The following is a 27248-nucleotide window of genomic DNA, read 5'->3' as shown; positions in this document are numbered from 1 at the left end:
ACGAAAAACGCAGTTGTCGCCTAAAATTACCCAAGATCATCGCTGCAAAGCGTCTCGTTCAATTTCCTCCAAGACGACGCAGTGCTTATCTCCCGATCCCTCGGATAATCTCTCCCTCGCACGTGTCCCTTTGGCAGTACGCACATAAATCCATTAATAACACGCGCGTGTGGCTCGGGGACGCGAAAGAAGCCGAAACGTCTAATTTTTTCGAAAATTCGTAAGCCAACTCCTCCCCTGCCACCGCCACACTGTACTTATGCGGGCAGCTGATGCAACGAGTGCAAGATCCTTCTGGCGTCGGGTCTTCTCTCCTTTTTTTTCGCCACGCGACAAGCCGGCTCTCGTCTTCTTCTAATTTTCGCTGCAACTGCCGCGCGCGCGCGCGCGCGTGTCTTTGTACTCGCTGCGCCGAAGGCGTGAGGGTGAAAAAACACGAAGCGAGAGAGCTTATATTGTGGGAAAGGGTTAGAATGTCGCTATTGCATGGGACGGGGATAACGAGGTTCTCGTTGAGCTCTCGCGAAATTTATACGAATCGTGGGGCTAATTTTGAGTTTCTTTGATTTCGAAAAACGCCGCCGCGGTAATTTTCGGATGCATTAGGCATTCGCGATGTTTCTATATAGCTGCAGCTGAAAATTGCGGGTAGAAACGTTTCATGAATTATTCTCTCCAAAAAAGAGCGCAGTATAGATGCTATTATACTTAGCAAAATTAAAGATCGATCATCGAGTCTTTTTCATTTCCGCGCACGAAATGAGCGAGCATCCTCCACATGCACGGAAAAAGGCAATCGAAAAAGGCTTAAATGCCGGCCAGCTCACTATATCATTTCGATCGATGCGAATGTAAATGCGCGGCGATGGGAAATTCGTTATTATGCACATGAAGAAACCGCGCTTTGCTTCTATATAGCCGCAGCTAACGAAATCCGGAGGCTTATTAATGCGGGAATTCGCGCGAGCAAAAAGCGCACGCGCCTGGAATCCAATGCTGCGAGAGAGGCGCTCCGCGTAACGAATGATAATCGCGAATAATTTCTATATTGGCAACAAATCATTGCTGCGCAGCGTAAAAGGAATCGCGGAGTCGATTATTTTTGCCGAACGGACGAAGATTGATTAGTTCTTATATAGTCCGAGTCAGCTTTGTGTGTGTGAGTCCCGAGAGATGCTGTCGCGCATATCTTAGGGGGGCTTCATATTTTGTCATATTCTCGGTGGATATGGGAGGTATTGCGGGGAGTTTTTCGATGCTAATTGCTTCATTTCTTTCGCGGCTGTACTCGTATATCGCTAGTTGCAGGTTTTTTTTCATAAGGGGCTTTATGTTCTGTTTTATCGACCGGACGTAGAGTATTTATTGCGGTAAAAAACTAACGCCGTTGAGCGCAAAAAGCAAACACTTAATGGTCTTTCGTAATGTTAGTTAAGAATTTTCCTGTCGACGACCCCTATAGAAATTGCTTACCGGTAATGCAATAATCGAAGTATTTTTACGTTTATTTTAATGTGTATAACTGTTAATGTAACAGTATATAATTTAATATCATTACGGTATACGCAAGCGTATTTGCCATTCGGCATTAAATAACACATGCGACTATGAAGCACAAGTCGATAAAACAGTTTCGAAGATAATGGAAGTCGGGCCGAAGGACCCCTTTTTCGGGAAACCATTAAATTACGCAATCCTATAACTCAGATTGAAAATTACACACACCAAGTTCACCGATCCGTTATAGCGCTGCAGGTTCGGCTGGTTTTAGATGTATCTATTTTGGCTTTCTCAATAAGCACCTCCCGAACATCGCGACTATTAAATTTTATGAATATTGTATGCTTGATAAGAAGACGTTTGCATAACGAATTTCCACTTTCTTTCCAATGTTATCGACGGATTAGGAAACGAAAAACGTCAAACTCTGTGTGTTTACGCTTATAAATAACTGACGTTTTCGAAGTGTGTATAGAGGTATAATATAATATCATAACCGACATATTACCACAGAGTTTCATAATGCAGTGTGTACAGCGTCCCGTCAAAATTTTTAACTCGCGCTGCCAATGCTATACTCGCAGTCCCCGATCTCCCCCTTCACATTTAAATCGGTGCATTTGAAAGTGAAACTTTGTCCGCGTGTATTCCAACGCGAGATGCGGCAGCGCGGAAAATGAAAATTGAGTAGTCTTTCGTCTCAGCACAGCTATATTTGATTTATGTAATTCTAACCGTAAATATAACTGGTTGAATTATAGATTATCGCAATACACATTTCCAATAAAATTATAACGAGGTCACCGGGTTAAATGCATCCTTAAATACACTCCGGCTAATCGGAGCATCAATATAGAGATAAGCGATCGACTTTTTGGAATTACACACACCCGATCTTTCTTATTACGCAGGCCCTCGTCACTTTATCAAATTAGCCTCAAGAAAGCGGACGACCTGTGCGTATGCACACTATGCAACCGTGTGCGTTTTCGTTCCATTTTTACACTGCACAGCGTAATTAGTGCAATAAACACTTGATGCAACGTGGCTTTTTATGTGGGACGCGTTCTCTCTTTTCCTAGACCATAAAATATCGCCGTTGCATAAAAGGACATTTCTCGTTGAATCTATATACACATTCCTCGTAAGTTTGTATGACGAAAGATTTTTATTTTATGCGTATACTTTGTAAAATTTATTTTAAATTCATTATATCATATTCTCATAGGTGGACCCTCTATAACGACCCTAACAAGCTCTAAATTCCCGTCCGATACACAAAATTGAAAACTGGCGATACACCTCCACAAAAACCACACTAGGCCATATACCCTATAATCATCGAAAATTAATCGGTGTCTAGCTCGGCTCCTCCGCCTTCGCCGATTTATAAATATCTCACGTCCACGGCCAATCGATATAACAAAGCTGCGCTATACCATATACAGCACTTAAACGATGCCACATAGATAGCCCCGTCGTGTCATCGTTAATTAGGAAGCGTATATCGAGTCGCCGGATGACTCCGCCGCGGCTGTCGACATAATCGTGACACCTTGTCGCTCTTGCGACTCTCCGATACACGAGTTCGGCCCCGATAATTATACGATCTTCAACAAATAGCGCCTCGGCAACGCGCTGTACATATTATATGTACTACTCGCTGCGATGCTCTTATACTTTGCGCGCGTGCGCGCGTTGCCGCAAGTGAAAGTGGAACTATTAAAGCCGACGCGTTCGTGTACGTGTGTGAGTGTATAGGTGTATATAGCGGATAGCCGATGATTTTATTTAAGAGCGCTGAGAGAATTTATAGCTTAGCGAGCCGAGCCTTGGGTTCGTCGCACTGAGTGTATGTCCGCTTTCCATCGATGCTCTGGAATGAAATTTTTTTTTTTATGACTTAATTTTCGGAGGAAATTCTTACGCGACGCGTGATTCCATCGGTTTTGGGCGTGTTCGCTTGATTTTGGATGAAATAGTCACTTGGACTGTATACGAGTGTATTTTTCTTCAGACTCGGAACTCTGATTTCATATACGTTTAGTTTTTAATTTTTGATTGGTTACCAAAAGAAAATAATACTTATAGATTGATTGAAAAAAATAGAAATACAACACACTATAAATTATCACGTCTCCAAAGTAACGCGCCTCTAAACAGAAAAATTCCATAAGAAACTTCAAGGAACAGCCGTGGCGTAGCTCGCCAGTCGGAAAACCACGTTATACGATCTTGGATAACTCAGGAGCGTCGACCTGATCCATACACAGGATGCACGAGCGGATCGCGTTTCACGAATGAACTGCATGAATGATCTCGGCTCGCCGCGCGTGTATTACGAACGAAAGTAATCCCGCGATCGAGATTCGCTTTCCTCCAAAGCGAGCGCGATGATCTCCCCTATATATATATATGCTGTACAGTGAAATCTACGATCGGCCTGTGTCGATACAAACGTATTTTTTGTTCCTTCTTCATTCCGAGTAATAGTACATCGAGCCGCGCTAATTAATGCTTAATTGCCTCGGTTACGCGGTGCCGTCGTTAGTACAAAGCTGCGCGTATGGCACACTCGTAAAAACGAAGATAACCGCGGTGTAATTACATCACGAGTGTATTATAGTCTCCGCGACGCACTTTTACATCGTTGCAATATTAGCGATCGTGATTTCTATCCTGTGTTTATCAATTACTTTCGAATACAACGCCTGTAGTATTTTCAGCGAGTTGAACGCTCTGGTCTGCAGCGCGATAAATTTCAGCGAATAAAAGTCAGAGAAAGTGAATATAGACGCGCGGCTGTGCTTTTTCGGTATCTCTCTCCTATTCGCTTTTCACAGTTTATCTCGAAGCTGAATGAAAACGTTCGCTCGTCACCTGAGGTTAAAACAATGAACTTGAAAAAAAAAAAAAAAAAATCAAACACTATACTCCTTGATTGAATCGTTCTTCCCCTCCCCATCACGTGTACACCATTGCGTGTTCAGTCGTAAAAATTAGCCGTAATAACTCCCTTCCCCGGATACACGTTTTAATTTTCTCCGCTGTGTGTCCGGGCGAAGGAAAAGCCTCGAAATTTTTGCAACGCGCGCTTTAATAAGACGGACGGTTAAAGTGCAATCAGCATTAGTCGTTTCTCCGAGTGATGCGCAGCTGCACGCGACACAGACACACACACACAGGGACTGCGGTGTGCACTATAAGCGTTTTTGTGCCCTTCGAATAAGCGAAAATCTCTTACAGGTGCGACAGTCGAGACTCGCCTCCGGAGAGGCGATGCTCGACACGCCCTTCCCGCTGTATAGACAGTGTCCGCTGCTTCCTAATCGTCTCTATCTCTCTCTCTCTCTCTCGAAGCGGGTAGGTAGGAAAAAAGTTAATGGTTCGTTTCTTCCGCCGTCGATTTTTGTTAGGTGTGTGGAAGGGGGATTTCGCTGGGTCGAGGGTAAGAACGGTAGCGATCGATTTGGAAAGAAAAATTGTTTTGGATCGTGGAAGCAATCACTGCTGTGATAATAGCGTTATCTTAGAGAATATTTAAGTACGTGCAAACATAAGAAGACTTCCTTTATCGCTGGGAATTACGCGAGTTGAACAATTACGAGGTAGAACACCTGAGGTTGTTTTAAAAGTTCTTTTATTAGAAAAGCGTTCATCGTTCTACTTCCTCGTGAGTTTGTCCTGAATCTCCTGCCAACTCTTGCCCTTGGTTTCCATCATAAACAGCAGGGTGTACGGTGCCAACAGAGCCGAGAGTATCGCGTAGACCAGATACACGTAAGCTTCGCCCATAGAGTCCAGCATAGGCGCTGGTAAGTCTTCGACGTCAGAAAGGCAGTCCCAGCTCCGATGAAACTAGCGATGGAGGCTGCGATGCCCTTGACATTCGCTGGTAATATTTCACTCAATATGGTACTGGGCACAGGCATCAGACCGATGTAATATGCGATCATGTAGAGAAATATGGAGACCAAAGGTAACCACTGTATATCCGTCACATCCATACCGGCGTCCATCATCAGGTAATGACTCATCAAACCGAGCAACGAGATGGTGGTACCAGCGCTAGCGAGTAGCAGCAAAAAATTGCGACCACATCTGTCGATCAGAAAAATAGAGATTAAGGAGATAGTGCCCAAAGTGATCGCGCAGATGACCGCGAGAGACGGTTTGAAGAGATTGAACTTTGCGTTGGTCAAGATTATCTCCATGTACATGATTATGCTGTTCAGCCCGCAGATCTGCATGAAGGAAAAAAGTGCAACAGCCTGGAATGTCGCTTTCCTGACAGCCGGTGTTTTGAACTCCTTGAGCTTGTCGGTCAAACTCTGAGCTCCATTCATGGTGACCAACTTCTCGACTAACTCCATCTCAGCGTCCACTCCTCTACCGGACATGTACCAGAGTAATTCCCAACCATCCAACAGACATGGGTATCAGGGTCACCAAAATCGAACGTTTGGTGGCGAGGTAGACGATGGAGATGCAGCCGACCATGGCACCGAAGAATCTACCGAATTTCAGTAACGAGACTACCCAAGAGCCTTCTTCCGGACTCATAGGAATCGGAGAGTCCGGACCAAGAAGTATCGCAAGGGTTGGGGATGACCAGCCTCCTAAGATACCGATCTGGAGCACCAACATCATCACTGGAATACGAAACGTTTGGTGAATCATAGATTGAAATTAGTGAATTTATAGGTTATGCAAGAATATTGAAAAAATAAACAGTACTTTTTACACGAGAACTGCCCAACGAATATTTTCTTAATCAACACAAAATTCGATATATTACCTCCAATGCCGGCGTACCATTGCGGAAACATGATGCTGGAGCTCGCTTGAACTATCATGATAGAGAGGAGCGAAAATTCACACTGCTGGTGAAAAATCGAAGAAGGGTTTTGACAATTCGGCCTTTGGCTTTTATTTTCATGATCGAAGTTGCGATAAAATAAGATTTTGACTCAGCTATTCACGATGACTTGATATTAAACGTCGAAGTAGGTTCTGACGAAATGTACATCGCGTTGATTGATTAATGGGGCGTTGTTGAACAATATTCGAATGCGAGTGGAATAAAGTCGCAAAATTCCTCATTATTAGGACCATATTATTATTTAATAGGTAAGGCTGTAGAGAGGGTGAACATTTTTAACTAAAGAAAAGACAAAGAATTGGTTTTGAACGCACACGGTAGCAGTCATAAAAATGGAGTATCTACAATGTTTCTTTCCACAATGTATGTGACAGCTTATCTTTATGATTTTTCAATCGCATACAAAATGACTAGGAGTTTTCCAGTGCGGAAAGAAATAATGAAAAAAGCATTGTCATTTTATCCTGACGAATGATTAAAATCATTATTCCAATAAAACTGCAATTATAAGTTTTATAAAATTTCCGTTCGTAAAGGGCGCAATCGAAGAGACTTAAAAAAGAAACCCCCTTTTTCACAGCGTAGTAGTCAATACACTTGTTTTTTAACGCGCAATTCATCATTTTCATAAGAAAGATATCTAAATACTAACGCTATTACGTTTCCACAGCTTTTATCAGCCGACGTACAATTTATGTTCTATTTTTCGCTAAGCCACCGGTAAAGCGTACAGTGTAAGTGCTATCTACAAACAATGCCATGCGTACTATGCTCCGGTTTTATTCAGTTGGAAAAGACGACGCACGTCGTCAAAACTGCGCTAATTCTCCGTAGATTCTTGTTTGCACGTTCTTAGTTTTTACCAGCATTGGGTCAATACCATCGTCCATCAGAAGATCATCTGACCATCAGTAAGGGAGATGAAGACATGGAACAAAGTGAACTTTCCGCTCGTCAGTGTCACCTCCACGTAGATGACAGTGCTCTGCAGTGAAAAGGGCGATCGTCCGGAAGGTCGCTTCCCTGACAGTCGGCGTCTGGAACTCCTTGAGCTTGTCAAGGAATCTCTTGGCTCCATTCGAGGTTACGAACTTCTCGACGGCCTCCATCTCAATTGTCCATTAAATATCAATAAGTATGAGTTGAATTACCTCCCACATCGGCGAACCATCAGATGTGCCTTGCAATGTCACGTTCGAGCAACGAGGGAACTCAGGAATGTAATAGGCATATTACATTTATCAATCGAGCTTCTTCCGGGTTTGATTTTCACGATCGCCCGAGAGATAAGATAACGCTTGTGTAAAAAGTAAAAAGTGCGTATAAATGCAAACTTCCTGATGGATTTACAGCGGCGAGAAAATCCAAGCATAAAATGCAAAAGTTCTCAAAGCTTAGTTCACCTGCAGACTTTACAATACAAACATAACCAGCTTTTTCAAAACTCGAGTCGTTAACCGAGTCCAACCTAATTAACATTTTCAAACAAGTATAATAAGTGTAGCTACGCGTAGCCAGATACTCGAAGTGAAAGTTTTTTTTACAAGAAAATATCCTCTCGCCAAGACGAATTACGTAAAAACTCAATCCGCTACACCAGAGTCGGATTTAAAAAATTTATTCGTCATAAAATCTAATATAAAACACCCTCCTCTACCTTCTTCCGCCGATACCTCACTGCACACCTAAGAACGTTGCAAAAATCCCACATAATTACAGCCCTCCGCACAACGTCCTATCAGATTTGGCGCAGTAGTGCAACGTCGCGGGCGTTTCATAATTTCGTCCGTCTCTCCTTCAAATGTAACGCACTACACGTCGCAATCGCGAAGTTTGACGCGCGTTCGCGGACAATAATGAGCCAACGCCGCTCATGCGCTTACGGCAACAGTGTGTGCTATCCGCGAAAAATGATTCGCGCAGCGAGTAAAAGTCGGCTGCGCAATTATGTTGCTTGTATGTATTGAAATTTTATCCATTTTATCGCGCATTGCGCTTGCTCACGGAATCGATTCGCGTATGCACGATTGTTCTGTGTGTGCGTGAACTTGGTCTATGCTTCGAAGGAAAGCGAGCAGTGCTCAGTGTTTATGTGTAGATTATACATTCGTAGCTAATTAAAATCTTGATTTGATCTATAGAGACTATAACTCAGCCGACTGAGAAAGTAATCGTATATCCATAATGCGAATACGTTTAATTAGACTTATCTACACATCACTATATCAACTCGCGACTCGTCTCTTCCCCAAATCCAGTTCGAAGAAAAAAGAAAGAATGATCCTCGCCGCACCGAAAAGCACAGCGCACTGGCTCAATCTTACACCGGCGACACGCAAGCCTGGAATTTTATCAAACGCAGCGCGTATGCGTGTGTGCATACAACCGTAAATATGGAAAAGCCAGAGTACACATCGCGCGTAAAAAAAAGTCACGCATGAGGATATCTCTCGCGGGGATTGCGCGCTTTTCGAGGCTTAAGCGCGCGAATCGATGAAAAAGTCGCAGTGTGTGTATACGTGCGGAGATCCATCTAAAAGGCGGCCTTATATACCGCGGCATATCGAAACGGTTCTCCAGCATGCGACCGAGCCAACCCCTTTTATGCGGCGAGCATGCAAAGTCGCGTCTCGCCCTGTAACCTTCTGCTACTGCGTCATCTTTCAAGCCGATCACGTGTATAGTGGCCTGTGACTCAGTGATTTCATTTTTTATTTTATGTACGTGGACTTTTGTGCGGAGAAAATTACTTCCCAAAACAACTTTGCGCTTTTTTCATTCGGAAGCAAAGTCGAGCTTAGCCTAATCGCTCGGCGAGCGCCAAGTGCAGCCCGTAAACTAGATGTCCGTTCGCTCTCTGCAGCTATGCGATAAACTCTCGCGATAAACGCAGCGGCTCGCGCGCAGCGGTTAATCGCCTAATTCTAGATGTTTACGCTCGCGGCGTGATTGAGTATCGCTCGTTTTCGTTATAGTACTCGGCTCTGGTTATTGAATATGTAAACGAGGCCTGTGTGCGGCTAATAATGGCTTCAATTTCGACGTGAGTTCGACGTGAGAATTTTTACGCGATGCGAATTATTCGATTGTCGACGGCTGCAACTTTTCCGAAATTTCGCGCGGAATACATTAAATTTAACGAATCGAAAATCGAAAGCGAGTGTATAACCGGGCTTATAATAAAAAACCAGTCGCGGATTATTCGGTTTAAGGTGACACGAGTTTCGGGCGTAGTCGACCTTCTTTTAGCTGCGATTGCATTGCCGAAAGTTGATAACGATTTTGGAAACTCGAGCGCTGCTCTTTTGTAAGAAAGTTTCGTAAAAATAACTGAGCTCTGGATTATGTATCGAGAGCCGATGTTAATTAGCGATTTTTTACGAGGTAGATAGTGTCTGATGGTGAGTAGAGGAAGTGCATATACTGATATTAGATTGGGTTGAAATAGCCATTCATTTGTGAAGGCATTAGAATTGTATAATGTGCCTGCAGTGGATGTAATTGTATAGGCGAAATAAGATACTAAGCATAACCAAGCGCAATAATGGATCTTTTCTAGCGAGCTATTCACTCAACCGTTTGCGGGTTTATGGCTGAGGAGATGTAAGAACTCACTCTGCTACGCGAGGCTCGTTTGTAATGCAGTTTTTGTGACGATTTTAGATTGTAGGTATGGCGGCTAATTAAGAGATTTTTTTGACTCTCTAACGTTTTACGGTGCCAACATAATGCTTGTCATCCTTGATCCTGTTTAGTCGAAGGAAAATTTGAATTTTATCGAAAACATCCGCAACTCCGTACTTTTGAACCAACTAACAGGTTTTCGAATTTCTGGTAAAAACTTTTTAAAATAAAACTACTACCGAAAATTCGTTCCAAAATATTCCAGAAATTTCTGATAAATCAACAATCAGCCAAAAAATCGTCAACATCGGCTCTCGCATCGACACCTCCGCACGATGTCTACCGCCCACGCATTTCATAACGAGAAAAGCCATATGATCCACCCATAACGCTCGCGCGTTTCCATAGATTATACACGGCTCGTGCGCTCGCTCGGGGCCATAATCCACAGCGATATATTTCCTGGCTGCAGTGTGCTCTCCTTTTTCCTGGTTCTCGCTCCGTTTCACCTGCAGCACGGCCGGCTGGTTTCTAGCGACTGAAGCCAGCCGCGGATTCCCTTTTCCACTTATATTTCGCGGCCGTCTCTCTATCTCCTTCTCTCTCTCTTTTATCCGTAAGTTCTGCAGCGCGGAAGGCGCTCTCTCGCCGAGTGTACAAACACTTTTACTTTCGCTCAGAGGCGAACACCTTTCGTCGCTGCTCTTTTTTAAACGGATCGTTACGGTTTTCCGGATTTTTGCCTTTTTTTATTTATTCATTTTTTTTAACTCTGCGGACTCTGAAGGATATCCTTCTGCGAACGGAGTCGCGATTTTATTTATTCCGCGCTTCGAAAGGGATAAGGATACAACAAAGGAAAGTCGCGCGGTTTAACGAGATTTCAGAAAAAAAAAACAAATGATTTTAATAACGATGCAGATTACCGATCTAACCGATCGTGACTGCGAGCTCGACGTCGTGGGTAAAAACTACACCGCGAGAGCAGACTCTGTCACGATTTATTAAGAACTTTAATTGTGCACGACTGCAATTTTCATCGAGCGTATATACACTGTACACACTTGTCATAAGTATCCAAGCCTCCAATGCATCACGTGTATACACACATCGTCGTAATCGAATAAAACGATCGACTCCAGAGCCGTCTAAGCGCTGCAGTTGCAAAACACCTGACGCCGCTTGACACAACTAGCTCCCGGACAGTAAAGGGCATATCGAAGCTCGCGCGCATTACCCAACCCGCATATACACTTGTAACATAATCGAAGGGTTCACAACGGCTCTGCATTATCCAACGTATTTTGCAACCCGTACACTCGCAAAAAGCTTCGCGCTTGCCCTAATTTCGCATCGAAAATTTCGTTTGCATAACTTTTAGAGCCAACTCCGTGTGGACACGAGCCCAGCAGCACTTACATAAACGTACAATAAGTCGCGTTTCGAAAATTAGCGCACGCGTTTATGTGTATAACCCCCCGTTCGAGTGCGGCGAACTCGTTTGAAAAATCGGCTAAGTTCGGATAGATAAAACGCCGAACCTAATCCGGCGATTCGCGCAGTGCCGATCGAGTTCCGCTCGCGAGAACTGCGCATAATTGATTTATTACAATTTATATGTACTCCGCGCAGAGCAGCTCTCGTTTGTCCCATAACTCACGCGTCAATTATACTCCGCGCGAAAACCGGTATGGTCAGCAACGAACAAAGCTTTAAATTTAAAATCGCCGCGCGCGAAAGCTGTTCACCTTCGTCCTCGAATTTCGCGGTTGTAACGTAAAAGACGCTCTTTTTACTCGTCGATGCCGCGATGACGTGAATAATAAGCCGGTACGGAACCGATTCCCACAGAGACAATGCGATAGGTAATGCAGATGTGCAGCAATCGAGTAATCCCAGGCACTAGCCTTTCTCGCAATCGAAAGGGATCACTACGCCATGCTATAACCGGCGAAAAAGAAACGGTGAACTACACCGAGGGGGACGAGTGCACACGGGAGGCTCGTCGCTCGAGCGGTAGCCAAAATGTTACGCAAGCCTCTTACAAAACGCGACACAATGTCTCCCTCTCGCCTCTCGTGCCGCAATAAAATCCCGGCGTCGATCTCTCATATCGACGCTCTTTTGTCTGTATACCTATAGCTACACATACAGGACATACAGGAAGGGTTGCGTTAAAGGTCGCGCCGAGAGCGATGAGGACAAAAGCGAAAAAGGAGCAAAGTGTATAGCTGCGCAGCCCTGTGTGCCAAAGTCACCGCTCTCTTGTGTGTGTGTGTGTTTTTTGCTCTTATATTCACCTTCATCGTGTGCGCTCTCGGATCTCGTGTGGGGGATTTGCTCGCTCACGGGAGAGGAGAGCGTGATACACAAGCCGGCTACCGAGTGAGGGAAAGTGTTGGGGCTTATTATGTGGCGTCTCTCGAGGTATATAAGGCTCAGCTCCGGAAAACTCGGCAGTCAAGTGGTTTCTCAGCCACGTACAAGCGCGCGCGAACCTTACAATGAAGTTTAAGGTAAGTGTGCTGTTGCTGCTGCTGAGTCGATTTTTTTCGGGACTTTGTTCCGACGCGGGCTTGTGTTTCGGATTATCGTAATATTTCTCTGTGAGACGTTTACATAGATCGTAACGCGTATCGGCGGACGTGTTTTCGAAGCTACACTGCTTTCCATTGAAATAGTGTGAGAAAGTGATGGAAAAAAAGAGACGTGGGATTTTCAACTCTCGTGAAACTCGGATTTATATAGTATACGGGAAACGTCGATTTCACTCGTGATCTCGTGTTTTGGTGAAATTCGTCGGGATCACTGATAATAATTTATTCCAATACTCGTATATTCGTTACGCTGTATGGTAGACTAAACGAGAAACAAATTTGAATTTCAGATCTGCATAGTCCTCGCGCTGGTGGCGCTGGCGCGCTGCGAGGAGGCAGCGGAGAAGAAGACCGAGAAGCGTGGCATCGGCCATGCCTACGGCGACTACGCCTCCCACGAGCACCACGAGCACGTCAAGACCGTCGAGGTGGTGAAGAAGGTGCCAGTGCCCGTCGAGCACATCAAGCACGTGCCCTACGAAGTCATCAAGCACGTTCCGTACGAAGTCAAGGTCCCGGTGCCCCAGCCCTACACCGTTGAGAAGCACGTGCCCTACCCCGTCAAGGTTTTCGTCAAGGTGCCAGTACATGTACCCCAGCCCTACACCGTCGAGAAGAAGATCCCCTACGAGGTTAAGGTCCCAGTCGACAAGCCCTACGAAGTCAAGGTCCATGTACCCCAACCCTACGAAGTCGTCAAGCACGTCCCCGTCGAAGTGAAAGTGCCCGTACCCCAGCCCTACACCGTTGAGAAGCACGTACCCTACCCCGTCAAAGTCAAGGTCCCAGTACCCCAGCCCTACGAGGTAAGTGTTATTCTACTCGCGAAATTGAATTTTCGCTCTGGTTGCACGTACTAATTCTCGCATTTATCCCTCCTAGGTCATCAAGCACGTCCCGTATGAAGTCAAGGTTCCCGTTGACAAGCCATACCCCGTCCCAGTGCCCAAGCCCTACCCCGTCACCGTCGAGAAGCCCTACCCAGTCACTGTCGAGAAGCACGTTCCTTATGAAGTCAAGGTAAGTGTGTCAGTCCTCGTTCGATCAAGACTCGACTGTTATCACTAGTTACTAACCTCCTGTTTCCCTTTGTGCCAACAGGTCCCAGTCGACAGACCATACCCCGTCGAGGTCCAGAAGCCGTACCCCGTGCCCGTGAAGGTGCCCGTGCCCAAGCCCTACGAGGTGATCAAGCACTACCCCGTCGAGGTCCAGAAGCCAGTGCCCGTGCCCGTGAAGGTGCCCGTCGACAGGCCCTACTACGTCGAGAAGGAGGTACCGTACCCCGTTGAGAAGGAAGTGCCGTACCCCGTGAAGGTGCCCTACCCAGTGCCCGTCCACGTCAAGGAGCAGCACCACCACTACGAGGGTGGCTTCGAGCCCAGCGGTCACTACGGCCACCACTAAGCCGTCCAGCTCGAAATTTGGGGTACAGCGCGATGACGCACGACCCAGCCCAGAGACAGGGGTACGCGCGTCTCACCTGGCTATCCTCTAATCTCACACTATCTCTCCGCTGTCTCTATATGTCTTTTCCGTTAAATTCTCATCTTAGTCCTAGCTAATTGCGAGAGTGCTTTGGGGTACCACGACCTCGACGACGACGACGCTTTTTGGTTCGCGCGCGCGCTTATTTTCTCTCTCACCTCTTTCGTGAACAACTCAGCTTCCCTTGGCCGTTCTCCCGGAAGATTGTGAAAGCCCATAGACGCGAGAGACTGTGGACGCGTTGCACGAAATGGAGTACAGGCGGGCGCACAAAATGGCTCCCCTCGACCATATACACACAGTGTGGGAACAGCCGTCATTGTCGCGCTAGCGATTGTTTCGTCATCGGCGTCCTCTCTCACTCGTTATATCGCCGCATTGTTCCAACATAGCTATTAAGACGTTCCGTCGCAATAGCGCGCCGTCGCTATTGCCGCGTGGAAACGTCGATCGGGCGAGACTAATAATCAAAAGTATACAGAGAAAGTTTCCGCGAATTTGTCCGCGGCAAAAAATCTAGAATATCCGAGAAGAAAGTCCGCGCGCACTCTTTTTTTCGAGTCAACGCAACGCTGTAAATACGTGTTTGTACAAAAAAAGCCAACAATAAGCTCGTCCGTGACAAAATAACCGCGTCGTCCTCGAGATATTTCGCGGCTCTTCTGCTTTGACAATTTTAAGCATAAGCTATTTTTATATATCGAGATCGAATCTTAAGAAGTATAAGAAGCTAAATTTTAAGGGAACACAACTTCCGGACGACGCTACGATCTGTGTATGTTAATAAGTGTATACATATGCTTTTGCGCGATCGGGGCCGAATGCGATCAGCGAAGACGCTAAAAATCAAACTTTTATTTTTTTTTTACCTCGTCGCTACGTACTTCCGCCTTTTTTTCTACCTATTTTTTTATACATATTATATACCATATTTTTCTACGAATATACCTGTACAAACACTCGAACTCTAGTTCTCTCACTCTACGTATTTACGTAGACGAAGAGGAAAAAAAATAAACAAGAAGCGACTTCGTCGCGCCTATGCGCGGCGATAAAACAACTGAATTTTATATAAAATGTAATTTTATGCTCGAGATGGAAAAATAAAAAGAAACATGGAATGATGATATAAAAATGTCCGCTGCGCGCTGAAGGGATAGGAAATCATGTCTGTATAATATCGCGGCGCAGCCTGTATGAAAAGTCGCGACAAGCGCGTGTGCGTTATAGCGCGACGAAAAACAATTTTTTGTACTGCAAATAAATAAAACTCATGAAACCAAGAAAAAAAATAACCAAACTTGTCTCTCTCTCTCTCTCTCTCTCTCTCACTATATCTGCACCTACGTCGATTTCTCCCTGTACCTCCTGTGTGTGTAGATTTTCGATTTGCAAGTGAAAACCGGCGCGTGCAGCGCACTCCGATACACTCGCTATATATAATCGAGTAAAAGTCGAACGATAAGATCGATCGGTAGTGTACATTATGCGTCGATAGTCTCATCAGAGTAAACGCGAAAAATTCACGCGCAACGCGTTCGCACGGATCATAAAGAGTTCAACGACCGGCGTTTTCTCGAAAAATCGGCAGAGCTTTAAAGTCACGGTTTCGTCCTTGGAGTCTAATCATCGATTTTTCGCGGCGTCACGCAGGAAGAGCTCGAAACGGAAGGAAACGCATATGCACACTCGATTGGGGCATAAGATGTGAAACTAGAGATACCGATCTCTCGAAACTCGAATTTCCGCCCGGTGTGTGCGTTATATACAGAGCGATGCAGTCTATACACTTTACTTTCGCGCGGCGAATCTTAATCGTTACGAGAGCGCAATTAAGAGCTCCTCGCTCATACACACGTATACACATAGCAGATCGGCATGCCAGCCGAGTGTATATACCAAGAAAGTATTACTTTCTCTGCGCGCGAGCGGCGAGCGGAGTTTCTAGAGTCGTACTGCTGCTGCCGCTGCACTTCCACGTTTTATTTCCACGCGTATAGGTATACGCGCGAGAGAACTAGCTCGAAAATATCATGCTATACCCGGCTGATTTTGAGGTTAGGTTCCCGGTGATCGCGCAACCGATTTCTGCGCATAAATTCTTCTTGTGCTTCAAATTAAATTGGTGCGTGGAGGTACTTTTGAAATGTGGCTTTATTTAATCCGTTACGTTAATCTTACATAAATTAATTTCGAGCTTACGCAATGACAGCCTGCACTTACTTCGCGAACTTCGAAACGGGACTTGTATAGGGAAAAAAATCAGAGTCCTGTAACTCTAGACTATATAAATGCTTTTTATCGACGACTACGATCGGCAATTGCGAAATCAAAACAAAGCCGATCCGCAAATAACAGCCTGACAAACGCGCATATAATACACATTAATTAAGAGTACACACTGTGTACCGAGGCTCGGAGCACGTCGAGCGTAACGCAATCGCGTAAGTCAAAGAAGGCGGCGCGAGAGAGACCGGTCGGTCATCTCTCGGTGTATACAGTGTATGTATGTACGTGAGCTCGGATCCTTTGTGAAAGTGAAAAAATCGCGACGGATCCGCCATACGTGAATTACGCTAGTGCTATAACGCGCCGCTCGGACTTCCATCGAGGATCTACTCTGTACTTCCGGTTTAATATTCGTTCGCGCTTGAGAAAATCGCGGGTATTCGAGAGTTTTAGGCGAGTCTAGGAGAAACGGTGGATTTTTGTGACGCAATAATTAATAAAATCCGGGTGTACGCGTATGAGTCGATTTGAATTTTCAGGCGGCACTTTTACCAGCGCGAACTCGTTTCTTATCTAAATAATATGTGTACGTGCAAGATAAATTTTATCGCGAAAAAATTCGACTCGTTCACCATACATGAGCTGCAGATACGCTGCTGAAAAACAATTATCCATTTCACGCGATTGGAGCGTACAAAAGAGGATCTTATTCCGTTTCCGGAACTAAACGCATATATACAGAGGACGTACTGCACTCTGCTCGTATAATAAGGAAAAGCGCGTACACTTGGCGGTTTCGTCATCGCAATCATAATGATAATAATTCCCGGCGTCATTATCATCACCTTCGGCTAACGCTCCACACACACACACACACACACATACACCCCGTAGAGGTGTAACCGCTTCCGCACTTGGCACAGCAGCGGCGAGAGCTACTACCGTAGTATATGACAGACAAACGATCCGCTCGCGTTTTTTTTTTCCCCTATACCCGCTCACTACTGCGCTCCCGTTGCGCAACCCTCTCTCTCGGCGGGACTTTCGAAGTCGCGAGGCAAAATTACGAATGATTGAGTGCCCGCGCCGTCGAGGAATTTTCTCGTCGAAAGGATCGAGTATTTTGCGCGTGTGTAACGCGTAGAGACGGAGTTGCGGCATCGTTCGAGTGTAGGGAACATACTATAGCTTAGGCTCTGGAAAATTAATTTTCTTATACTACCTTTAACGCGCGACTGTGGAACGATTCGATTGTGTGTCGTGTGAGAGGACGTTTGTTTGTAGGATCTTTTCTCGAAGTGCCGCTGTGGGTATGTGGAGTATCAGAATAATGAACTAAGACTCGCGTGACCCAGTTTATGGTAACGAGTTTCGTAAGCCCTGTACGCGCGGATTTTCGCAACTTTGGATTTCCTTTTCGAATCTACGGACATAAGCGAATTAACGTTAAATAAATTTCGCAATCACCGTTCAACATTTCCTCGGCAACCCTAATCTAAAAGCCAAGGTCTACACTCAACCCGTCGCCATGAATCAATCAGGTTTTTCCTCTTTATACAGAAAGGAAAGTCCTTACATCCTTACATAACTCTTGGACAACAAAAGCGCGAAGAAAATAAAGGGCTATATACAGAAGCATCCAGCACACCGACGAGGGCTTACAGCTCAGCTGCGCAAAGTCGCTCGTTCGAGAGAGCGAGCTATCGCTCTCGTCTGGGTATTAGCGCGACTGCAGCAAAGCGAAGGCAATTATCGTGGAAGCGAAACTTGAACGTAGTGGGCTGCTCTGGAGGCGCCGCCACCCCCGAGTGTCGGCTGTCTGATACGAGAGAGAGAGAGAGAGAGAGAGAGAGAGAGAGAGAGAGAGAGAGACGGGTCAGGTCCCTTGGGATTTTCTCTCCAGGACTCGAACGCCTCACTATAGCTGCTATATATATACATCCTTCCCAGCAGTAGCACAGTTAATTACAGAGTCCTTCTCCGCGCTGCTTCCTTCCTTTTCCTGATACCGCTGCGCATTCACGCTTCTCGCCGACTTTTATTGTTTCCTCCTCCTCTCGGCGACTTCTTATCTGCTCCGATGACGCTCTCTCGAGGGCTGCGTTTATGGAATTAATGAAATTTTATCGAATTTCGTTACATAATATACGCAAACGTTATAAGGTAAAGTGGCACACACGAGAGCTGGCAGTAGGTTACGACGTACAATATCACGTATATGCTTGTGTATGTAATTCAAAAAGAAAGCACTGTTACATCGAAACCGGCAAGCCCTCTTTCGGCTTACGTAAAATTTCGAGTTTTTCGCGCTCCTATCAGAAAAGAAACTGGACAAAAGACACAACAATTGCGTAAGCAGATATTCGCGCATCGAACGAAGGGAAAAAAGCGTATCGAGTTGCCTGATCCAGAAAAAAACGCGTGTACTTTCACGGCCCGTCGAGCTTTTGTTAAAAATCGTTATTTTATTAACGAACAACCGCTATCGAGAAATTTTAGAGCTGTGTATACTTTCGTTTTGATAGATACGCACAAAGCTTTTACTATACGGGAGGTGAAAAAAAAGGCATAAATTGACGCAATTACCGCACGAGCTAGTAGCTCTCGTTGTTATATTATTATTTTTGCTCCGAGAATCGTTCGAACGCCGAGTATACACTACTGCGCGGCTCCTAATTGAGTGTCTGTTTTACGTGTAATTAAAAACTAGTTTGTTTTTGTAATAGCCTCATGCGCACCTCGAGTTTACGCGATGTTTGAAAAGTGTCGAGGATAATCGATAGAATCGATTTTATATTTGTGTTTTTCTCGGAATTAACTAATTGGCGAAACTCGTTATTGGGCGCGATAAACGTGTTTGTTTCATACGTGCGAAATTCAAGGATGTATAGTACGTTTCGATGAAATTCCAATAAACCGCAAGGCGAGTTCGCCGGTATCCTTGTGAATGTTTTGAAACCCCTGCCCTTGTTGAACTTTTGGAATTCCCCTGTGCACGATCACGACTCGTTCCTTTTACTTTTCACAAGCTCGCGTGTCCTTACTTACGTTAGCTTTGATGGAATTTTTTTTGTTGGCAATAAGGGGGTGTCAACTTCCTCCGTTACCATCGAAACTGTTTTACCGACCGAGCTGAGCTATGCTATATTTGGTTCGAATAGCAAAATCAGTAGTTTATACTAATACTGGTTTGTTCCGATCGTTTCTTAGTATATAATTCCAGGTTTGAATTTTCGATTGGGTCAACCCCCTTAAACTTGCCAAGTATATACTTTGCAAATATTCCAACGAATTCCAATAATATCCCTAGATTATAATAATCCCGCCCTTTAGACGTCGATCGACTTTTAAATTCCACATATTTCAATCGGGTATTCGCGCAAAATTCATAAATACCCCCCTACACTGCACAGGTCATATTAACCGATCAATCAACATTAAGATTTCACAAAAGGCACAATGCTTCTCTCGCGGGCGCACTATTTACCGAGCTCCGCGCGAAAAAGAAACAATCGCTCGCATTGCAGTCCATCGCTACATAGACTCTCGGCGTCGACCCAATCATCGAGTGTCAGAGCGAGAGAATGAGCCCACCCCCCTATATACCCGTCCGACACAGACCCTCCCGAGGGAATCCGAGCGAGCGAATCGTGCCGGGATTGAACGCTTGAAAATGGAATAATATCCAATAATCTCGTGGCGGCGGTAAAAAGGAACGCTTTTATCGGCGCATCGCAGCGGGGGAGTGTCTCTCGCTCGCTCTATATGTGTGTGTGTGTGGGTGTGTGTATGTGTCGGTGCGGAGGCGAGAAGCGACGAAATTAATTATTGATTTCGGATACGAGCTTTTAATCGAGGAGACGAACCAAGCGCTACCTCCGCCTACCGCTCGAAATGTCTCTATATAGATATATATGATATTGGCGCTCACTATATGTGCGTTCGCTCTGCTGCTTCTTTTTGACTTCGCTGTTGTGACATATACATGTATACGCGCTTGATTTATTTCTCGCGAGCTTTTCCTTTATCGCCGACTTTGATTGAATTGAGCGGTTGAGTCGTACGACTTTTACGTGTATTTCGTATCGATTTTACTTCCAGTTTAGAAAGGAGAAAATGCCGTTCGTATTTATCTACTTATTTATGTCGAGCGTATACATATCCGATTGGGAAATATAGACGTGGGCGGATTAAGTTTCGATGTGTGTTTTCGTTTACTTTTGCGAATACTTTAGTCGTGACTGACGGTCTGATTCGAGAAATTTTTATGGGAGACGATAAAGCTGAATCGCAACGGTTAATTCATATCGATGATAGAGAATCGGTCGTTAATGCTGTGCTTCATTAGCTTTCTAGTGCTGAGTACAATTTACTATTCTAATACACAATCAAATAGCCCTCCTTTGGTGTAATTTTATACTAGTATAAACGTCTGAACAACTGGTGCTGTTAATATGATCAGACATTTAGTAATCGAAATAAATGATGTATGATCGAATTAAATATAATAAGTTTTGAAATAAATTCTTGAAAATAACTGATAGACGCATAATGTTGAAACATAATTGGTTTTTAATTCAAAACAATGCTTGACATCTTATTCATAGAATTTATCTCTGATAAAAAAAAAACGTTGAACTATAATAAAATTAAAAATGAACGATACATTAAAAATAAATTATAGAATATGAAAATAGGTGATAAATGAAAAACCTCGTGGTTTGGAAGGTGCAAAAGGATTCGAGGAGTTCATCGGCTTGTGACGGATAATGATGTTCTGACGGATGGAGCTGAAGAATCTGATCTAGACCTTAAAGAATCATCTCTTGATTCAGGAAGACTTGAGATCACCTGTGTTAAAGGATAATGAAATAAAGCGTTAGTAAAATGCAGTGATATGAAGAAAAATTATAATACATTACTGTGGTTAATGGATCAACTAAAAAAAGGTACAGGATTCAATGTCTACGAAAGTAAATAAACCATCACAAGGATTTTATGAAAACTGTACTACAATGATTTGCTTTTTATATCATTCTTTCTTTGAGAAAAACGTAATGTAAGAAAAATTGCGTATATAAGTGACACTTTTTGCCGAGTGTTGGCAAGTAAAATTCATTTGCAGAAGTGGGCTGCATCCTAATCACGTTCACCTGTGATCTGATTAGTCGCGCGGATGCGTGTAAATTGATTGATTTTCGATACTTATGCGATATCCTTAATCACCTCTTGTAATTCTTCCTTTGTGAACATGTGGAATTTTGTCTCTGGTGTCATGGACATAACTTCAATGTTTGTGTCATTGAGTTTCTCCTCCATAACTTGCTTTAAGATTTTCAATGCAGCTTTTGTGGCTTCTTTCAACGTCATTGACTGTAAAAACAATGCAAAATTAGTATCTTGGAATATGACGGGTAGCTTCATGAATTTGAATAAACACTTACCTTGTGATAAACTTCTTGCAGTGACTGCTGTGCTCCTTCACTGCCAGAACCGATAGCCTTAGCATCGTACTGGACAAAGGTTCCAGAAGGATCCATGTGAAATAGTTGAGGCCCTTTCTCGTCAATGCCGGCGAACAAAAGGGCTACTCCAAATGGTCTGGACATAGCACTTCCATCGTCGTCACTGTCACCGAACTGAATAGCAAGGTTGGACACAGCTTGAGTCGCAGACTCAACAGACATTTTCTCGTTGTAGGTGAACCAGTGGTTCTGGCACTCTACTCTTGCCCTGTCGATCATAGTTCTCGAATCTGCCATAAGTCCAGACGATACACACCCAATGTGCTTGTCAACCTCGACAATTTTTTCCACCATGGTTGGTTCCATAAGGAAAGAGGTCGTACGCTTTTCCACAGCTAAAATCACCCCTTCGGACGTGCAGATGCCGATCGCAGTCCAGCCAAGTTTGATAGCCTCGATGGCATACTCAACTTGGAAAAGCCGTCCTTCGGGGGAAAAAGTGTTGACACCACGATCGTACTCGGAACGTGTGAGGAACATCTGCAAAATTATAGAGAAGTTAGATAAGGAACTCTTCGGATGACAATAAAAGCGTCCGTCAATTCACTACTTTTCAAAGTTTGTCTGTTTTGAGGTTAGTCAGCGTTCTACTCAAATTTGCGATATCTACTCGTACAGCGATTTTCGGATAGCAGAGCTACTCAGATCGAATCTCCGCTAGAAAATCCCTTTGAGAAACTCAAAAAATAGAGCATAAAAACAAACGAATATTTTCCTCGAAATTGCGAACTGAGACTCGTACAGCTAGTCGAGGTTAACCCACAATGACACTGCAAAACCACTGACAATTCGCATCGAATTCTCATCCAATTCTCAATTTCACAAAGAGCAACGACACCTTAACCTTCTAGACAAAGGAAACATCTTACCTTGGCAAACTTTTCACTAAAAAACTTCGAAAGGGGAAGAAAAAAATAAACCGCTACCGACTCTCGACTCACACAAACGCAGAGTCACTGAGAGAACAGGTCGAAGGCAGCGCCACGTGTGTCATCGGCCAGTAACCGAGAGTAGCGAAATTTCTGCGAAAACAACAAGCAGAGAGCAGCAGCAGCAGCAGCAAAAGTTGTTCGACCGGCTGCAAATGGCGTCTGCGCAAAGCGCAGATAGAAAAAACACACACCCTGGAGAACGCCGGCGACCCGCGACACAGTATCTTTATCGCTTAGCGATTAAACATATTTCTCGCTCGTCAAGTTAAACAAAGCCCACTTGCGAAGGCTGAAAGTTGTTTCAGATCAAGAAGCGCAGAATATGCGGCTGTTTGGCGTACTGGCATGCTGAAGTGAAGTTCGTTTTTGAATTTTTTTTATTCCATACGTGAGTCTTTCTATACCTCTTTTATTTTTCCCCGATGACAAATGCATTGTTTCGAGATTTTTCAATCGTTCTGTTGCTGCAGGTATAGGCTTGAGCGAAGACAGAAGAGGGAAAATGGAGTCCAGCGAGAGACTGGCCTTGTGCATTGAGAACAAGGATTGGGACACTTTGGTGAGCATTCTGAAACCTAAAGACTTCTGCAGTGATATACCGAGGTGAGGATGCGATTCTTTTTATTTTTTGTAGAGTAGAAAAGAGCAATAGAGTGTGACGGTATTGTACTTATTTCCAGAACACTCTGTGATTTTAATAAGCTACTGAAAGTTGCTGAACTGTTGACCGACAATGATTTCAATATCTCTGAGAAGATAAAAAGCATTCTCTTGAAGTGCTTGGCCAATTCCTGTGTCAACGGATATCTCGAGAAAGCCTACGTGCCAAAAGATGGAGAAGACATTTCCGCCCATAAAAATATTTATAAATTTTTATCCCAAGAGGTTTCCAAGTGGAGTGAAGAGGGTCCGTATCCGTTCCACATCAATTTTCCATATGATGGAGTTGTCAGATGGGCCATCAAAACCATCGCCGACTATGCTTCCACTCAGAAGAGACTTTCCGAAGATCAGACTGAAGTTCTGAGATTGAGTCTCCAGTTTCTGTGCAATTTCTTCACGTTTGCATTTAATATCTCAACTTCCACAAATGCTGATGCTATAATGGAATACATAAAGGATCAAAATTTTAAGGACACAATTATGTAAGCACTGCTACTTAGTTTATTTTTTATTCAAGTTACTTGCTACAACCAATTTATAACTTTTCAGAAAATTAGTTGGTCACGATCGTGCTCCAATAGCAAGAGCAGCATGCGCATACGTCCACAACATGGTGAAGCAGCTGTTCAAAGAATTTTATGCCACGATTGATAAAAAAGAATTGACTGCGGAACTCATAAAATCGACTATATCCGATATCCAAGCAGCACTAGATACAGTTATTCTATTGTTGAAAGAGCCAAATTACTTGAAAGATATCTACGACGAAATAAGTATCGACGACCGATTGTATCTACTCGATATTATCCATCAAGAAGTGCGCTCGTTCGTTTACAACGAAGAGAACAAGAATACTTACTGGCTTCCAATAGAGTCCATTGAATTCCTGTCGGACAAGTTCAAAAAGAAGAGCGATTTGATTCTGAAAACGGTCAATTCCGAGTTGAACAACATAGAGCCTACGGAAGTTACGATTTTGATCGATATCTTGGGTGTACTCACCTCGAACCCCAAATTGGACGAATGCAAAAAACTTCAAGAGGACAAGAGTCTCCTCATTAACTGCGTTTGTGAGTATACCCTATTTTATACTCTAACGTGAAAAATAAAGAATCCGTAATGATAAATTCGTACTTGCAGATCTTCTGAAAGCCATTCACATGGTTGGAAAGGATTCAAACAACTGTTTCACTCCTCTGCAGAAATTGAGCGATCTGGCATTGCATACAAAGACCGACTGCTGCAACGAAGCCGAAGATCCGAACAATCACGTGTGCAAGGAAAAGATACAAAATCATCCCGCGTTCGGCTTCAAAGCTAGTTTGATAAGAGTGATCGGCAACCTGGTGCACAAGCACGAGAAGAATCAGAATCTTGTGAGTGCTTCTCGATTTGCCAACTACAATTTCTCGCAAACGAATTCGTCGGGGTTTTAACGCGTGTATGAATAAATTTTCAGGTCCGAGAAAACGACGGGATCCCGCTGCTACTCGACTGCTGCAACATCGACGCTCGAAATCCACGTATCCTTTGTCAATGGGAAAAAAATCTAAACTATTTTTCATAATGTATCACAACCATGATTTCCTTAAATCAAAACCATCTCGTCCAGTGATCATCCAATGGACAACTCTGGCGATTCGCAACCTGGTGGACAAGAACCCGGAGAACCAGGAGGTCATCGGTAAGAGCGTGAAAATCGGAGTCGTCGACAGCGCGGTCGTGCGCGAAATGGGCCTGACCCTGCACGACGAGGGCGAGGGTAACGCAATCGGCATAATGCCTCTGCCAAAGAAGGATTGATGCGACTCGTTGCCCATCTTATAATCAACGTCGTCGTCGTTGTTAACTCATCTAATCAAAGTCTCTACATGTAAATTAAATGGAAGCAGAAGAAGAAAAATGCTCCGCCATTAACTACCAAAAGTATAAACATACACACGCACACACAGACACACAGACACATACATGGCTATCATGAACATGTAGACGAGCGATTTTTTTATCGTACGATATAGGATTTTTGTACGACAATTTTTCGAACGATAACATACCGCAGGCGATCGCGTCGCTCCCTGCTTTACCTTCCGTCTCGAGAGTAGTAGGAACCTGCTGCTCTTTTGTTCTGTGAATCGTAATCTCGATAACAGATGTCCTTATCGATGCTGCGAATGCGATATAATGAATTTTTGTACATTTTTAAAAAAGAAAAAACGAAACTCGATGCCAGTCCAGATTGTATTGTCAGCTCTTTTGAATACCGTCTCGGTATGCTCGTAAATGTATACGTATTATTATAACTACTATAATTATTAATATTATTAAAATAAAGCTCAAAGTGTGTACTAAAAAAAAGACACAGCTTCTTTTGTACATACACGGCATGAAAATCGATAACAAAAGCGGAATAGAGTAGCTTGTCTCGCGTCTCGAGCAGCCGCAATTTACTTGCAATCCGATACGCCATTAAGGCATCAACGATGCGATCGCGAGATGCAGTCGTTGTTGGTATTTTTGCCGTCTCTCTCTCTCGCCCTCCTCCAAAAGGACGAGAGATACCTATACACTTCGATCGCTCTCGTATATAGATCATCCGATCGAAGGCAATCGTGTTCTCGGGTTTCGATCGGCAAACGTGTTTTAAGCGCAGCTCGTGCGCCTCCTTTTTGCGCCAAATACAGAATTACGTGACACTCGCGCCAGAGAAAGATCTCTCGGCGATCGACGATCGGCTTACAGCCATTTCTCTCCTCTTCTGTGTGTCTCTGCGTATGTACGGGCGTATCCCTCACTGTATGCGCTTGTTAATAATTGTATTCAATTAAAACGTCGATCTAGGACGATCCTTCGTCGGGAGGGGGTTTGTAATCCAATTCGATTTTTGTTACGATGCGGAGAGTCGATGTCTCGATGTTATTGGGTCGCTCGATGTGGAGAAAAATCGCTTTGATGCATTGCGTACATGCGGAGATGTTTGTCGAGGGTATATGTATAACGTTTGGAGATCTATTTAAAGCTCGTGTTATACGAGGGTGATTTAGCTTTAAATTTACTGTAATAATTCGAAATTTCAATACACGCTTAATTCGATAATAATAAAGTAACGCTATAAACACACACACACACAGCCGCAATAACATTCGATACGTAATATACGAATTCCGAAGGCTGCGCACACAGGACATTGAGCGCGTTAGAACGCGCGACTCGAAAAGCCGACATTCTCACGCGTCAGTCATAAATTCCTGAGCGGCGGCCAATTACTTTATTTTCTCCTCCATCGAGCAATTTCACTCTACGTAGTGATATATCTATCTCTGTAAAACACACCGGCTGTACCGGCTCAGGTAGTGCGCCACGTCTCTATTATACCTACATCGACACGCTCGATTATAGCCAAAGCAGCAGCCGAACCGGACGAATAAATTGAATTAGATAATTGTACGCGTTATGTTCTCTGCGGCTCTCAGTGTTTATAAGTGGCGGCGATTCCGATGCCGGCGCAGGACATGCGCGCAATGTCCGGCTTAGCTCTGTAATGATAGGTACAGTCGGACGCGTAATTCACGAGGTCTAATCGAGCGTGTCGATGTAATGTAATGTGGTAGGCGATAGTCCGTAGGTGCGTTTGTTAGGCTTTCGGTGTAATCAGATTAGAAGTGTATTGGGCTACTTGTTGAGAAATATTTGTTTTTCTAAAAAGACATCAACGCATGAATAATGGATCGTTTTCGCACGCACAAATCGACGCTGATTATCAGCGTCTCATAATCGATTAAAAAAAAAAAAAAAACAGAATCTGCAGAGG

The 27248-nt window shown here is 44.1% G+C and overlaps 4 protein-coding genes across 6 annotated transcripts; 2 read left to right on the top strand and 2 right to left on the bottom strand.

The window, feature by feature from the left end:
• Positions 1 to 5163: 5163 nt before the first annotated feature.
• LOC100680123 (facilitated trehalose transporter Tret1-like) lies at positions 5164 to 5873 on the bottom strand. Its single transcript, XM_031930582.1, has 3 exons — positions 5671 to 5873; positions 5408 to 5601; positions 5164 to 5321 (listed from the first exon to the last, which is right to left on the bottom strand). The coding sequence occupies exons 1-3, from the start codon at positions 5871 to 5873 to the stop codon at positions 5164 to 5166; spliced, it is 555 nt and encodes a 184-aa protein (XP_031786442.1).
• Positions 5874 to 11447: 5574 nt separating this feature from the next.
• CPLCP1 (cuticular protein LCP family member 1) lies at positions 11448 to 15386 on the top strand. 2 transcript variants are annotated; one of them, XR_512934.4, is made up of 5 exons: positions 11448 to 12522; positions 12894 to 13409; positions 13486 to 13623; positions 13705 to 14071; positions 14159 to 15386. XR_512934.4 is itself a non-coding variant. In NM_001173387.1 (4 exons), the coding sequence occupies exons 1-4, from the start codon at positions 12511 to 12513 to the stop codon at positions 14008 to 14010; spliced, it is 972 nt and encodes a 323-aa protein (NP_001166858.1). In that variant the 5' UTR covers positions 12488 to 12510; the 3' UTR covers positions 14011 to 15386. The 2 variants fall into 2 exon arrangements, 1 of the variants encoding a protein (NP_001166858.1); NM_001173387.1 differs by having other exon boundaries at positions 12488 to 12522; positions 13705 to 15386.
• Positions 15387 to 21293: 5907 nt separating this feature from the next.
• On the bottom strand, positions 21294 to 22938 carry LOC100114609 (proteasome subunit alpha type-5). Of its 2 annotated transcripts, none has more exons than XM_016989867.3 (3): positions 22715 to 22938; positions 21765 to 22325; positions 21294 to 21693 (listed from the first exon to the last, which is right to left on the bottom strand). In XM_016989867.3, the coding sequence occupies exons 2-3, from the start codon at positions 22323 to 22325 to the stop codon at positions 21526 to 21528; spliced, it is 729 nt and encodes a 242-aa protein (XP_016845356.1). In that variant the 5' UTR covers positions 22715 to 22938; the 3' UTR covers positions 21294 to 21525. The 2 variants fall into 2 exon arrangements, with proteins under 2 accessions (XP_016845356.1, XP_031786585.1); XM_031930725.2 differs by having other exon boundaries at positions 21299 to 21693; positions 22396 to 22720.
• Positions 22890 to 25795, top strand: LOC100680195 (ataxin-10). The gene is made up of 7 exons (XM_031930722.2): positions 22890 to 23165; positions 23248 to 23380; positions 23458 to 23922; positions 23990 to 24510; positions 24581 to 24816; positions 24900 to 24963; positions 25053 to 25795. Exons 2-7 carry the CDS (start codon positions 23280 to 23282, stop codon positions 25241 to 25243), a joined length of 1578 nt encoding a protein of 525 aa, XP_031786582.1. The 5' UTR covers positions 22890 to 23165; positions 23248 to 23279; the 3' UTR covers positions 25244 to 25795.
• Positions 25796 to 27248: the final 1453 nt, after the last annotated feature.

Source organism: Nasonia vitripennis, chromosome 4 (genome assembly GCF_009193385.2).
Source record: "Nasonia vitripennis strain AsymCx chromosome 4, Nvit_psr_1.1, whole genome shotgun sequence".
NCBI lineage: Eukaryota > Metazoa > Arthropoda > Insecta > Hymenoptera > Pteromalidae > Nasonia > Nasonia vitripennis.
Note: the sequence above shows the minus strand (reverse complement) of the source record. Positions and strands in the feature narration are given on the sequence as shown.

Coding starts and splice junctions, on each gene's coding strand:
- LOC100680123 (XM_031930582.1), bottom strand. CDS start 5,873: ATGGAGTTAGTCGAGAAGTTGGTCACCATGAATGGAGCTCAGAGTTTG. Junction 5,602..5,670: donor AAGTTCAATCTCTTCAAACC/GTCTCTCGCGGT, acceptor TCTGATCGACAG/ATGTGGTCGCAATTTTTTGC. Junction 5,322..5,407: donor TGTGCCCAGTACCATATTGA/GTGAAATATTAC, acceptor CTGACGTCGAAG/ACTTACCAGCGCCTATGCTG.
- CPLCP1 (NM_001173387.1), top strand. Junction 13,410..13,485: donor CAGTACCCCAGCCCTACGAG/GTAAGTGTTATT, acceptor TATCCCTCCTAG/GTCATCAAGCACGTCCCGTA. Junction 13,624..13,704: donor ACGTTCCTTATGAAGTCAAG/GTAAGTGTGTCA, acceptor TTGTGCCAACAG/GTCCCAGTCGACAGACCATA.
- LOC100114609 (XM_016989867.3), bottom strand. CDS start 22,325: ATGTTCCTCACACGTTCCGAGTACGATCGTGGTGTCAACACTTTTTCC. Junction 21,694..21,764: donor TGCAAGAAGTTTATCACAAG/GTAAGTGTTTAT, acceptor TTGTTTTTACAG/TCAATGACGTTGAAAGAAGC.
- LOC100680195 (XM_031930722.2), top strand. CDS start 23,280: ATGGAGTCCAGCGAGAGACTGGCCTTGTGCATTGAGAACAAGGATTGG. Junction 23,923..23,989: donor AATTTTAAGGACACAATTAT/GTAAGCACTGCT, acceptor ATAACTTTTCAG/AAAATTAGTTGGTCACGATC. Junction 24,511..24,580: donor TCTCCTCATTAACTGCGTTT/GTGAGTATACCC, acceptor TCGTACTTGCAG/ATCTTCTGAAAGCCATTCAC.